Source organism: Orbicella franksi, chromosome 1 (assembly GCF_964199315.1).
Source record: "Orbicella franksi chromosome 1, jaOrbFran1.1, whole genome shotgun sequence".
Classification (NCBI taxonomy): Eukaryota; Metazoa; Cnidaria; class Anthozoa; order Scleractinia; family Merulinidae; genus Orbicella; species Orbicella franksi.
In genome coordinates, this window is record NC_138145.1 from 3,004,137 (window position 1) to 3,019,441 (window position 15,305).

The 15,305-nt window shown below is 38.2% G+C and overlaps 2 protein-coding genes across 5 annotated transcripts in view; one reads left to right on the forward strand and one right to left on the reverse strand.

The window, feature by feature from the left end:
- Nucleotides 1-1,793: 1,793 nt before the first annotated feature.
- Nucleotides 1,794-10,681, forward strand: LOC145485353 (tetratricopeptide repeat protein 16-like). The gene is made up of 11 exons (XM_081464035.1): nt 1,794-2,340; nt 2,891-3,226; nt 4,377-4,506; nt 5,145-5,258; nt 5,615-5,715; nt 5,973-6,131; nt 6,639-6,727; nt 7,282-7,526; nt 8,032-8,239; nt 8,726-8,865; nt 10,174-10,681. Exons 1-11 carry the CDS (start codon nt 2,018-2,020, stop codon nt 10,339-10,341), a joined length of 2,013 nt encoding a protein of 670 aa, XP_081320161.1. The 5' UTR covers nt 1,794-2,017; the 3' UTR covers nt 10,342-10,681.
- Nucleotides 10,682-10,741: 60 nt separating this feature from the next.
- Nucleotides 10,742-15,305, reverse strand: part of LOC145485364 (uncharacterized) — a 15,135-nt gene continuing 10,571 nt past the window's right edge. For all 4 annotated transcript variants that reach the window (XM_081464043.1, XM_081464056.1, XM_081464051.1 and 1 more), the window contains 3 exons: nt 13,983-14,426; nt 12,886-13,266; nt 10,742-12,255 (listed from right to left, as the gene is read on the reverse strand). In XM_081464043.1, coding sequence (XP_081320169.1) covers nt 11,657-12,255; nt 12,886-13,266; nt 13,983-14,426 — 1,424 coding nt within the window. In that variant the 3' untranslated portion in view covers nt 10,742-11,656. The remainder of the gene's footprint in view (nt 12,256-12,885; nt 13,267-13,982; nt 14,427-15,305) is intronic.

Genomic DNA, 15,305 nt, shown 5'->3' on the forward strand with positions numbered 1-15,305 from the left:
GCTGAGGAATATTGGTCTCGTTTTTCTTTCTTGGAAAGTTTATGGACTTCACCTGAGATTTAGTCCATAAACATATATGTATTTTGAACTTTAAACAGATGCGGGATAAACATGTAAAGACATGACAGATCAGACAGATTGTTTTTGGTTTTTATCATCTGAAATTTGAAGACTTTTTCGAATTCGCCACAACTAAGTGTACGAGAGCTAATCATTCGTACAAACTTTATATCAAACCTGCCAAACTCAATTGTTACAAACATTCTTTTTTTTATTAGAATAGTTAAGCTATGGAATAATTTACCAAGAGACTTAGTGGAAGCTGATAGCTTCCAGCTATTCCGATCGAAGCTCAAATTGTATCCGAATGTTTAATTAAGGATCCTTGTTTTTATATATTTTCAGTATTTCTCGTATTATTTTTAGGGAGTTTTTATATAGGGTTTACCTCATAACTTCCTTTTCGAGACGCCTTTTCTTTTTTATCTTTTGTTTTTATATGTATACTTTTGTAACTTTGCGTCTTGAATAAAGAATGTATGTATGTATGTATGTATGTATGTATGTATGTATGTATGTATGTATGTATGTATGTATGTATGTATGTATATGTATGTAAGCAAGCTGTAGCAGTTATGTAGTTGCGAAAATAAGGCCTGGGTTGAATTAATAATGGGTATATTCTCGATATATGTATGACTATCCGAATTTAAATCAGTCTAGGTCAGCACTTGCCTCTAACACCGATTTTAGTTTACCTTTAGCAATACTGCCTCAGTCCAAGGACCTTGCGAGCACAGCTGTTGAGCATGTCGGGGTATGCGTTCCATTTTCCACCAGTGGTTTTGGGTTTCGTATCTGCTGGTGTCTTTTTAATAGTATTTAGATATTTTTGTCAAGATCGTACGCCCATTTTTGCAACAAACTGGCTATGAAGTCCCCTACCTACAACCTCGTTCCCAGGGTCTCTCATCTTACCGCCCCCTGGACCTGAGAACGAGGTTGCTCGACCTACAGGCCCTGGTATAGTACAGCTGTGTACATCTTTGTGGTATAAAGTGAGACAAAGTCCCAGGCTTGAATGGGACTCAAACCCATGACCTCTGTGACGTCGGTGCCCATCTCATAATTTTTCTTTCACTGACGCGGTCTAGGTAATAAAACAGTCGAAAATTTCTACTATTGCTGGTTTTCAGTGTCACCCAATTCAAAATAAAAATCAAAACCGGTCAATGGATAAAGTCCAGAATCTGGGAAATGAAAGAAGGTAATTATGCAAAGACTCTCGCCAAAATTCTGGTCACAGCAATTTTTCTTGTGCGAGATATGCGGAGAAATTTTTTACCCTTTTTTTTAGAGATTTGTATGGCGACGCCATGCTGGTGCCCATCCGTATGAGCACCAACATGGCGGCCGGAAACCAACAGAAACAGCTGTCGCTGAGTTTGGTACAAAAGCGTGAATTTATCCCTCGAGGAACTCTAAAACATTAAAATAATACTTTTTCTAAGACATGAACTGTTCAGATAGCCAAGTTCCCCGAAATAAGTCACTTTTTTAATCAAGATGACAGCTCTCTAGGCCGTCATGTAAATGCCACGTCACGCAAAAGCTTAGAAATTCAAGCGTTGTGTATCACAAAACCAAGAGCCCATTCGGAGCGAAAATTTGTATGGATATTAGTTTTCTGATGCTCTTATACATCATTTAAGTAAAATCTCAGGAAGATCAATAGTTTTGTAGTTCGAATTTTAGTGACGTCATGTGAAAACCAGCTATTGCAGATCAATTAGGCCAACCTGGTTCCAGGAGTCCCATCCAATCCTGAAAGTTTCCTTACCCTCAAGGTCGCGAAGGACTAAGTAACACTCCTGAGCCAGCGATAAAGGCAGTCCGTTGCCATTGAAACAAAACAAACATGGCGCCCGTGGTAAGAGCAAAAGTTGTCTGAATGTACCGCGAGAACACATCAATTTGGAGGGTTGATTTTCGTCTTGAAAGCACGTGACTACAACAAATGTCAAGTAACACACCAGCTAAACTATCAGAAGGAAATGAAGATGACCATGAAGGGAAAGAAGGAGATCTGGTGACTCCTCAAAGAGCTCTTGTAAAGTTCGTCGAGCATCCTTCGGAGTCAGACGAAAACAGCGGAGATGAACCTTCACATCTTAGTCGCGAAGTCACCAAAGAAATACGAAGGAGAAGAAAGACTATTGTTAATTCTTTTCGACTCGCAGAGCTGGTTCCAACTACGAACACACCACACTCAAACTACCGGCGAAAATCGGTTGTTGTTCTGACGACAGAAACTGTGATAGATGCAAAAGCTGAACAACAGTAAGTAGTGTGCTTACAGCTAAGCAGATTCAGTATTTCTCAATGAATTTAATGAACCTGGCGTGTTTTGGAAATCGTTGGAAATGCAATTGGTCGCGGCTGCACGTTCTTTGTCGCGTTCCGACATCTTGTTAGAACTTCTAACTTAACATGAAGATAGAGGTAGCAACATAATTATAACCCTGCAGATTACATAAAGAATGTACGAAATATCTGTAGAAAATACCATCTGAGCTACACAGAAAGCACAAGAGACCTCAAACTCCACTTTCGCTTATTTACTCGCTAAATTAGTCTGTATTATTACTAGATCCTTGGAAAAGGGGTTTATTAAATGAATATAGTAAAAGAAGAACCTCAGTCTGCAGGCCGTGTAGTGCATATCTAAGCATTGCTCGGATGTACGCGACTATATACGGGGCTAATGCTTGAAACATCAGTTTTTTGCCTTATCAACTACTAAGTTGATAGTTAACAAAGTAAAACATTGCAGAGCGTTTGTACAAGTTTTACAGTGATTTTTGAACATCACTGTTTTGTTTTTTTTCAGCTTTAATGAAGGTGTTACACTATCAGATTGGGAGGACCATAACCAGGCTATAACATCATTTAACAAAGCTATTTCTCTAAAACCAGAAGTGGTCAAAAACTACATTGCAAGAGGTGAAAGTTACTTGCAAATATGTGACTTTCAGTCTGCGATTTTAAACTTCAAGAAAGCCTGTATACTGGATCCAGACAATGATCAAACATATTCCAGATTAGCATTTCTGTACTTTCTTCAAGGACAATGTTTATTTGATGAAAAACTTTACAGTGAAGCATTGGAATCCTTTTCAAGAGCAGCAGAAATGAAACCTGAAATGATTGGTTATCACACAAGAAGGTAAGAGACTTTTCTGTTGAACTTAACTTAATTTTAAGTTGATTAACATTCGATTTTATCTTTGTTTACAAGTAGTTCTGTCATTGTAGTGCAATTGCTGTGAACAAGTTCTTGACTCAGTCTGTATTCAAGTGCCGTATACCTGTCTACACAGACGTTATTATTTTCAAATATGCAAATTTGATGTGATTTTGCTGGTGGAAGTACATTTGTGTATTATTGATAGTACAGTTGAACCTCTCCACCATGATCACCTTGTGGACAGAGGAAAGTGACCATTGTAGAGAGGTGACCACTATAGGGAGCTAGGGGTGTAATATAACACTTGCTTGTTTTTTGGGGTGCAACATTTCTATTTTTTAAAAAATGCTTACCGTAGCATACAAATGCATGCACAATTAACATAATCAAAATCAAAATTAACAAAATCAATATAAAATGTACACGTGTATTGATCAATAAAACTGAAACCAAACAGAAACAGAGACCAACGACGCTTGGTACAGATCAAGTTTCATGACCTTTTGCAGTAAAAAATGGGTTTTGGTATACATCCTTTATCAGTCAATGGTTAATGGTCAAGAGGTTATTTTGGCTGTTGGGATGCACTTTAGTGGCCATTTCTATTGTGAAGAGGTGGCTGTTGGGAAAGGTTGAAATAAGAGTGAATGTACATGTATAGACCATATGCTGGGACAAAAAAGTGGCCGTTGTAGAGACAGGTGGCTGTTAGTGGAGGTTTGACTGTGACACTGCAGTGTCTGCTGTGCTCCAGCATTCAACATGCAACAGGTTTTTTTGTTGTTGTTGTTGCCAAATACTACAGAGTTTTCTGAGCCATGGCTAGTACATGTACATGCCTTCTATGTGACTGACCTTGAAGTTAACATTTCCCTTAAGCATTTGTGAAAGTCAGACTATCGATCTTAGTACACATACTCCATACATGTGCGGAGTAGATTATACATGGTGTATAATTATATACAATTATATATGCAATTGTAGATTCCATGCAGTAACACTTCCCAAGGGCTCCAAGTTTACTATTTTCACCACACTGTATTCCTAATATGTTTTTTGGTGTTATGGAAACTTATTAATAATTATTATACAGTAATGATTTATGTTTGATAATTTTTGGATTTAATAGCGTGGCTTGCTTGGCTGCCCTTCAGAGACATGGAGAATGTTTAGCACTTGTAAATAAAAGACTAGAAGAAGAAACTGAGAACCCAGACCTGTTTATCATGAGAGCAAGACTACATGAACTCTTCCGTAATGTGAGTACAACATCGTTGAATGGGCAGGATTTCTGTCCAATAAAAGTTTGTTCTGAGAGTACAAATTAGTGGTGGCTAGTCACTAACATAACATCGACAGTGTAACTAATACAATCATGTACACGTAAATACTGTATTGTAGACTCTTGATGACTTACAAACATGTATCCCACCTGTAAATAGTCTTCTTTGCAATGTGTAGTTCCAGAAAATATCCATACCTCCCCCACAGAAAGAATTTTTTCCAAGACCCCCCACCCCTCTGGAAATTCCTATTAAACTTCACATTTTAAATTTTTTGTTCTTAGCGTGAAGAGATCCCCCCACCCCCCAGGAAATTTCAATCCCTTCTGTGGGGGGAGTATGGATATTTTCTGGTACTGCACAATGAATGGATTGATACAATTGTACATGTATATGTATATTTGAAAGAGTCAATACAGACACTGACCTTGATCATGGTCGGAACCAGTAAATTGTCAGCACCAAAAAAATAAGGGATCTCATATTTCAAGGAGCAGTTGGAAGCATTTTAAAAGGAGTATAATTTTACTTGTACAATTTAAAAAAAGTGAAACTCAACTATTTTATGGTAAGTGAACTCTTTATATGTTTTATAATTATTTCTTTATTTTTAGTCAACTCTCTGTTACTATGATGCTAAAGATGCACTCGCTCTTGCCCCTGAGAATGCAGAAGCTAAAACTTTGATGGCTTCACTTGAGAAAAAAGCAAAGGACAGCAGACAACAGGTGAAAAAATTATCAATTCTCAATGTTGACTTGTTTTATATACACTGTACAAGTATTTGAATTTGATCATGACTGAAAATACATGTACGTGTCCTTACAAATCATGTAAATATATGTTTTTCATTAGTTGAAATATACATGTAGTCTTCAAGGGCTCTTAAATAGGCACTGTTTCAGCAGACATTCATTGGGGAGGAGAGATTGAGTGATGAGCCTTTCTGACTGTGTAGGAGGGTACGTAAAAGTGGGTGGCCACCAGATACATGCTGCTGGGGGCACAGTATTACAGGTGAACCTTGCCTAGATCTGTCCTGGAAATCATTTATTGATTTTCTTAGCTTGCTTTTCTCTCATAGGCCATACAGTTACATCTAATGGGCAAAATCAAAGAAGCTCTCTCTAAAATATCCATTGCCATAGAAACCAATCCATCAGTGGCAGATTTTCATGTCTTTCGGTAAGTATGGCTCAAACACTGTCTTATGAATCAATATCACTGGAAAGAAGACTGTCTTGCATTTACTTTGTATATATTCATTAGCTACATGTCTGCACATTAAAACTTGCAGAAATTACAGGTATCAGACAAGTAAATTGTTCATAATGTAATTAGATATTTAGAGCTACCTGTAAGAGCATCTTTTAGTAAGCAATATTCTTTGTTTTTGACTTGAAATCTATTTGACATGCCAGCTGACTGTTTTTTTTTTCCAGTGGTGCGCTTCATAGAAGGATGTCTGATTTTAATGCTGCCATAGACGATTATCTCTTAGCTATGGACAAAACGGACCATGAAGAATCTAACAGCACATACAAAGAGGCACAAAGACAACTTCTTCTGTGCTATAATGACTTTGCTGTGGAATGCTTCAGGTCAGAACAGCTTAGGACAACGCCTAGTAAACAATGAATTGTTATTTTACCTTCGAATTTTGCAGTGCAAGGTATCAGAACTTGCTCAAGCTAAAAATGTAATACCAGCATTCAGTTCCAAATGAAAATACCGAAAATTAGCCGCCGTCGTTTGTGTTCTTCAAAACATGCAGAACTTAGTCATGCGGAGAGGACGACGAAGAAATGTACAGACATTTATTACGGACGTGCAAAGCCACTGTTCTTCTCATTAATACCTTTTGTAAGGTTGCATTCTCGTTATCACTGCCGTCGTGTATTGCTTAAGCTCTTTATTAATGTTAATGTACATCAAGAAACTTGCACTGTGGTTGGCTTTTTAGACCATCTCAGATTCTGTAAATTTAACCCTGATCTGACTGGTCAATTAAACATTCATTCTTGTTTCAAAGAGACTTGCATACTAGCTGTTATAAGTTTGACCATAATATGACTGTATTTATAATACTCTTTTATTGTGTTCCTTAGGAAAGGATTCTATGATGAGGCAGTTGTTCTGTTAAACAAAGCAATCAAAGGGGAAAAAAATGAAAAAGGACTTTACATTAACAGAGGAGGTATTTGTTTAAAAAAAAAAAGTAACAAACGATTACACTGACTGCTCAAGAGTTACCATAATGAATAAGATCAATGTAAATAAGACTCTTTGTACACTGTACGTACAACTAAATCAGTATTCGTATGGTAAGTGCATTTTTACTCGATTCGTTTACTTATAGTCCTCTTTTGACAGGAGTTTAATTGAAAAGATTGTTGTTGTTTATATATCTTCAATTAAACGAGTTAAAACAATTATTAAACTGAAGATTTGGGTGTAAGGTGAAAGAGAGTCAGGTGAATAGCTAGGTGAAAAACTAGTACATATATTTTTTGTGATCAAAGTTAAGTACGGAAAACTCAAACAACAGACGCAAGAGATCTCATTTTTCCCCCTCTGTACCCGTCAGGCATTCCCTTCTCACACTACTCATACATGTCTGTACATGTAGCTGTTTAAAACACAGGCCTGCAGTTACAATGCTGAAATAAATGCAGCAATCGTTAACTTTAATACATGCTTGTACTTCCTGCGGTACCCATGACTTTATCGACTTTATCATTGCCTTCGCAGATTGTTTTTTCCGCCTGAATGAGTTGCACTTCGCTCTATCCGACTACCAACAGGCGCTGGAGATGGATAGCAGTGACTGGTCTGTCCGCTGCAGACTGTCCATTGTCTATAACGAGTTTGGAATACTGGAGTACTACGACAGGCATTACCTGGAAGCTATTGATCACCTGACCACGTGTATTCGATACAACCCGCGCATTGGAGCTTACTACTTGTCACGTGCCAGGGCTCGTTATATGATAGAGGTGCGTGTGTCTTGTAGAATCGGCAATAGCGATACAAGTCTTTCCTCGAGAGAAACACGCTGGAGTTCCACGCTAATTACATACCTCTACTCTCTCTAAGGCCCCTTCCACACTTAACGCCGGAGTGCAATTTCATTTCTGCTGTTAGGCGTATCGTCCACACTATTCCGTCACGAAAACGGAGCTTTTCGAAAACTCTCTTCAAACTGGAGGAATTCGATTTTCGTTTTCGTGTGGACGGAAAACATTTTGAAAACAGAGCCCTTCGAAAACGATGACATGACGATATGTGATTTGCCTGCCCGCCTGAGGTTTTTTTAAACACAAATGACCGGTGATTGTTGCGTTTTCAAATTCCTCCGGCGTAGTGTCGATGCCGGGCCTAAGTTGTGTTTTTGCTGTTCAATCTTGGACGTCGTGCGGGCGGGGAAAGAATTTCATTTTGTGGGCTTTTATCAAGCGTATTAAGTGTTAATTGTTTGTTTCTTTATTTACTTTTTTCCAGGACTTGGACGGTGCTCGACATGACGTCCTTGTTTCACTCTATTTAGACCCTGAGAACAAGGAAATTGTGTCGATTTTTTCACGGCTGTTTCCTGGACGCGCGATAACTGACGTCATGAAGAGTCACATGGGAATAGCAGCCGCACGTCAGGCCGAGGCTTCCATCCGGGAAACCAACAGTTACCAAGAGCTGTCCCAGCATGCCACAGGTACAGAACAGCTACTATGACTAATCTGGTCGGACATAACTTACACTAACCTAACACATAATACAAGGAAAAGAATAGGAAGAAAAAGAAATAATTGAAACTAGAAAATAAATAAAATAAATAAATAAATATACATTTATATAGCGCCATTTTCCACTAATTGTCCATGGCGCTTTACAATACTACAGGTGGCACAAAAGATTACCCAGTGTTCAGTGTATCAGCACAAAATCCTTTGCATTATTTGACATTGACATTTTTACATTGTACACTTTGTCAATATATTTGTTGTGAACGTTTCCTCTTCTTTAGTAATGATTGTTAATAATATAGACAGAGTGGGAAGCAAAAAGTCATTGAAGAAAAGAGCATTGTTGACAGATTTGCATAAAATATGTGGCAAACATTTCCACGCAGAACATGAAAACAAGAAATGAGTAGAACATACAGAAAATCTTCAATGGAACTTTTCTTGGCTTCTTTCAGGTGTGAAGAATTCTGAAGCAACAGCCAAGTTTAGCGGTAAATCTGTTCTACCACCGATTCGTGGCTCTGTTTTTCCAGAAATACGAGCCTGTATGGAGGAACAGGACTTCCACATCAATATTATAAAGGGAAAGAAAAAGGTTAGTCCAGGCATGCAAAGACGAGGAAACGGTTTCCAAGTCCAAAGTACCTAAATTTACATTCTGTTGTAGAGTTTTGCTAACATGCGTCATCTAAATCTAAATCTTTACTGTGGGAGGAAGTCCCTAAGCGTGATATATGCACCCAGGGACACGGTCAGCAGTTACTTAATCGTACATGCAGTAGTGACTTGTACATATTAGGCCATTAATGTCTACATGTAGGTCCCAGTATCAGACTAAATTCGTACCGTTTGTAAAAGTTAAGAACTTTGCAAATGAAGTTTTGGGATGCGGTGGAAAAAATACAAGTGATTTACCGTAAACTTCCGAAAGTAACGACTCCCCGAAAGAAGCGACCCCCCGAAAGTAGCGACCCCTCGAAAGTAGCAGCGCCCCGACAGTAACGTTAAAAAATCATGGGCGCTAATAAATCCTGAAAGTAGCGATCCCATCACGTACCCCTTACTGAAAATAGTGAGACCCAGGTTCAATAGTATATTTATTTTGCGAATCAATAATCAGGTGAAAGTTACGTATGGTTTTTAATTTAGGCACTCAACAACAAGGAAAGATATCGCTTATGCCACGAAGCGTTGTGAGATGTCAATTTGTGTATGTGTATGTGTGTATGTGTATACTTAATTGGCCACTCCCCATCGAGGCTTTTCAGGACCAATGTAAACAAACAATGACAAATAAATATTCAAATAAACATAACTAGGTTAAGAATCCCAACTGGCGGGAGGCAGACGAGTTGGCTATTTACAAGCGCAGCCGAGAAGTTGAACTTGGGGTTACCGAGAACAACATCAGCTAGCGGTCAGAACGGGATTTGAACCCGGGACCTAGGGATTTCAAATCAGGCGCTCTAACCACTCGGCCACGCTGCCTCGGCCACGCTGCCTCCAAGTCATGTTTCATCAGTTAATGTTGCGCCGTGTTAAAACAAAACCCGTAGAATTTTCATCAAATAACAGGAACGTATTGGAGCAAACTTTGATTCAAATTAATATCATTTTCAAGTAGATCGTATTAAAAGGAATGTTTCTTGAATTTTAAATTGAAAACTTGACCATCGCACTGAGGCATGGATACAGCAGACTAACACAGCAGTGAGTCAGTTTACCGTATCTGACTGTAACGAGGGTCGCTACTTAGTTTACAGTATCACGTTTAGGAGATGCACCTCCAAACTCTTAGAAACGTGTGCAGATATATCTGTCTAACGTGAGAAAACAAAACAAACAAGTGATAAAGAAAAGAAAAAAAATCTTATCTTTATACTATTCTTTTGTTTTATTTCAGGCTACGAAGGCTTTGCACAAGGCGTTAAGTGCTCGTCAAGATCTGAGTTTCAAAGGTCCTAGAGTCCAGTCTACCTTATCAGTGCCAACCGAGAGAAGTCTGGTGAAGTTTAGAGGGCTGACCGAGAAAAGAAGTAAAGATCAAAAAGCTTTGGTTCACCTAGCGTAGCAGCCATGAGAGAAAAAAGAAAAATCGATTTTTTTGCTGGTATTGATACCAATAATGGACACGACAAATTTTTAAACCCATTCGTTTGAGTCTTATCAAAGCAGAAATCCCCCTTGCCATTGAAAATCTTTTACCTTAGTTGTGGATCAGTATTGTATTTTAGAGATTTGAAGAAAAGTTGCAAACAAGTTTGAGAACAGCACATTTACATTATTTAGGAGCAGATATTTATATTGTACAAGTGTAAAATATATAAATTTAATTTCGTAGAACTGAAATGAGGTTGATTAATTGTATTTTCTACAACACAATGAAACAGAATAAAAAGACTTAAAACCTATTGTTCCGTTAGCTTGTCTGTGCCTCGAAACACTGTGCCTACTACGGTGGTAAAAACACCTACAAACATTAACAACGCTAATACTTTATTTCTGGTGCGTTTTATAATAACTTACAAAATTATTAATATGAGACATGCTCAAAAATAAATACTTAGACTATCTTTTAAAGTTCAAGTATCAGTCCAAATCCTCTTGCTAAAAGAATAAGAAACAACCAAGTGAGAATAAGTGTTTGATTTATCCTGTATCGAAATGTCTTGTACTTCTTTCGCGAGCTCAGTAGTTCCTACGATTTCATTTTTACGCGGCACTTACTGAAAGCAATAGTTATTTTACCTTCTCTTTGAGAACTATACGAACGAATTTAAGGGGTTTAGCGGTTTCATTTGTTTAAATAATCTCTTCCTACATCATACTAAGTTGAAATTCTTAAAAATACTGTTTAAAGTTAAGGCGTAATCAGAAGCAAAATACTCTCTTGATAATCTAAATACAAATCTCGATGAAAGTTTGCGTGAAAGTGGCTCGCTAATAACTGAATTATTTGCACCTTTGAATTATTCAATTGTTCTCCATATGTCAGAAAATGATATGCCTTCTTGTAGTAGCATAACATTTCTGTAAAATAACCTTTACTCATATGAGTCAAGTACCCTAACCCTAACCCTAATTAGAAAGCAGTGACAGGTAATTTATTTCGCATGATTAAATACATGTTTCTCAATCAGAACAAAAAAAATGTTACTGCGAGCAGGTGACGATCTGTTGCTGCTGGAAAATGTTTTAAAATTGATAATAAATCGGTTTTGTACGGAAACAAAACTGACTTACCATTCAGTACCAGAAAAAGTTTTGGCATTTATTATCGACGTCAGTGATCATCAACAAAAGCGCATTTTATCGTACTGTACGGGAGCTGACGTCATATCAATTCAAAGCGTTTTAAGTTAAGTATCTAAAAATTACTTGTCAAATTAGATTTCGTAAAATTCAAATTGGTCGTCCTTCTTTGTGTATTTCCCGTGGTGCCCCGCGGGAGTCACAACAGCGTCTGACTTTCGCAATGAACGCAGGCGTCGCGTTTTTGGCTTGATGTACTTTCTCGACAACAGATTCTCTAAACTGTTTGCTGATTGAAAGCGCTCTTGCTCAATACTCGTGCTTGAAGACGCAAACACTTTGGCCTCGAATCTTCTATGTGCTTCCGGTGTCTCTGGAGTGATAGTGATTTCTGGGGCTTCCACGATAGAATTGTTGCGTGAGTGTTGAGAGGAATGGGCGCTAGAGTGTACAGAAGCATTAAACTGCATGCTTGACCTGTTGGATCTGCGCTCGTTGATATACCCCACAGCTCCGACATGCGCAATACTAGTACTCATTGTCACTAGACAAGAGTGTATTTTGTCCTTGTCGCGATTTTTTCCGTATCCGTAAAATGTCCCCTCTGAATCGTGAATACTTTTCACGAGTAAAATGCCGACGACCGTTAACATGATCGCAGAACAAGCCAGCGGTATTCCAATGAGTATTCCAAGCTCTGTAGCTCTCGAGTAAGGCAGGCTGGCTGTGCTATCTACAAACAACAAAAAAAAAGAAAGACAGCTTTACTTCAATAAGGCTTGAACCGTTATACTAGACTAGTGGACAGGGAGATCAATGAAAAAAAAAATTATAATAAAACGTTAAAAAAGAATACAGTTTCCGTGCAATTTTTATGCGCGTCTCCAACTGTCCAACGTAATTCATATTGCCAAAAACATTGTTGCTGTCATTCTCGTCCCCAGAGGCCGCGCTCCTTTTGGTCAGCACCAAGAATCGCGACCTCTGGCCGGTTCCAACACCTGAAGTCCGCGATTCACGGACTTCCCGTCACTCCGCGCATGCTCAGAGTCAAGTCTACAAATCTGATTGGTTCCGGTCTCATTCTATTGTGTTTGGAAAGCCAATCAGAACCGGAATCTCACTCTGACTGGACCTGTCCAGAGGTCGCGATTCTTGGAGCAGACCAAAAGGAGCGCGGCCTCTGGGGACGAGAATGTGCTGCTCTAGAAAAGGTTGTAAACTGGAAAATAAAATTTCTAAATGACCCGAAATATTTTTGTCTTTCATTCGGGATTTTTCAGAGGTTTACAGCCGATTATTTTACAGACTTGTTTTAGTGAAGTTGTCCCAAACCTGCACCAAAAGATTTTCAGTGACTCACCTTTCTTGCAGATGTAAGGAAGCTGCTGTTCGCATGAAGTGTCTTCCCACCATCCTTTGTGAATCATTTGTACGCATGCGCCCGTCTGGTCTGGTTCACCTGGTGCCCAATTCTCGTACGCAATCGGTTTATTGTCAATCCAATGGAGTTTAGAATCTGACGATAGTCTTTCCATTCCCAACCATATCTTAATTTTGCCAGGTTGGCCAATAAATTTCTCAACTAAATTAAAAATTTTATCATTTTCGTCTTTACTTGTTATCGATATCAGATGCGCCGAGCTTATGGCGCAAAATCGTTCAGCATAATTGAATTTTCTAGCTTCTGTCACAACTCTGTAACAGAGATCTCCATCATGAATCCAGTGCTCATCACATATACCTAACAAAAACAAAGTGACATCAATTAGGACATGTTTTCAGTTTAGCTTGGGCGGACAAACCAAACGAAAACCTTAAAGATATCTTGTAAACAAACCATTAAAACGCTAAAAAAGTGACACGGAGACGTGTTTCTCCGGAGACATTGTTTGCGTCAACGTACAAATCTCCTGCCAGAAATTTTAGTCTCCCCTCCCCCTTTTTTTATAAAATGAATATGCGTTTTTGCGAGAATTTCCGAATCGAAGCGCCTGTAAGTCGTCGCCTGAGGACGACCCGGATGTTGAACTTTCAGATTTATTCCTGAATTAATGTAAAAGCCATCAACGAGATGTTTTTGTTTCACAGTAGAATAAGATAATGCAAAGTTACAATCGGACGATAACTGAAATCGATGATGTTTTTCTTCTAAATTCATTTTAAAGACGTAATAGTGTATTTAAAATATATTACTTTGGCGTTGCTGTTCTGAAACTTAGATCTACACCCAGGTTGAAAAAATTCACAGTTTTTTTCTTGTCTTTCTTCTGTTTTAAAGAATAATTCACTCTTAGGTAAACATCTTCTTGAACGATTAAGTGAATGAAAGGGACAACCTGTTATAAGTTTAGTGTTAGAGAAGGAGAAGTTAAAATGTCATGTTGGATTTGTTTCGGAGAAAACGAAACAGTAAGAGTGAATGTTGGGATCTTCCATAATAAAGGACTTCCATCTTACCTTGCAAATGTGCTAACTTTGTTTTTGTGACAGGCGTATTAATTTGAAAACTTGCAGTTTGTGAAGTCAATTCATTAAGTGCTTTAGACGCTGTAATACTCGCGTTTAACGTTCTTGAAAAATCGTTCGCAATTGTTGCTTGAAAACTTGTCAGTGACGGAGTAACGTTGTTTACACTGGGTAGAAGAGAATATGATGGTGTTGGTGAAAGTGTCCCTATGGCAAATTCCCAATGAAAGACCGCTGTTGCTAATAAATGTATTTCCAAAGACGTGTTTCTTTTGATTAGCAAGTTAATGAAGAGTAGAAGAAGCAGCTTTAAGAAAACGTTCTCCAACTGAAGACGTGAGGTTAGCTTTGATCCGTTAAAGAGTGTTCTTGATCCATCCATGATGAATTGAGAAATTATTTGAGATCCTGTTGGAAGTTCGTAAGTGCTACAGCCTGGATAAAGAATAAAAGAATACAAAATTTGATCAAGGGTCACTGCATCATTTCAATTAATGAAAGTAAATATATTTTACACCTTGCGGAGCAGTCTAAAGCAGCTTCTAACATTTAAGCACCGGCAAAGGGACTCGTTCGGCATTTCACGGCAACCTTTTAAATGTCCTTTTCCGCGAAGAAAGTTTAGATTCTTATCAGACGGGCGTATTTCCTGACTATATTTGCAAGTATTCATCGGAGATAGCTAGAAAAAAAAAGTAGATAAGGTGTCTTTAAAGGTCTTTAAAGCACGACTTAATGCATCCCTTTCAGTGATATCATCTCAACTCCCATGCAAACTTCGTACAGGTTATCGCGCCGAACGATTAGATTGAATTTTTCCCTGGCTATTTAAAAATTAGCGATCGAAATACGTTCTTTTAGTTGTGTTGCCAAACTCTAGAATTCGTCTGCACCCAGATCTTCGAATTTCAGGAAGATTGCAACGTTTTCTACGTGTGCGCTCTCGGCGATTCGAAGCTACTTTGAGTGCGCTCTATCATATTTTGCAATTCCAAAACTAGAAATAAGTTCCCAAAGTTCTGTACATGGCTTTTCACTGATCCCGTAAAGGAAAGATTTCTTAATATCTACCATCTGTCACGTTGTATTGGTTGACTGACAAGACGAAATATGTTATTAACTGAGTTTGTTTTTAAACCTACAAACCCGAGACTTCGTGGCTTTTTTTACCTTACAGAGCAGTATAAAGCAGCTTCTAATATTTAAGCACCAGCAATAAAGTTCTTACTTACTTGTAACAAAGAATCAGTCCCTTCTAAAATTGTCACAAGTGATAGATTAATCTCACGAGATGAAAAGTTTTAGTTTATAATA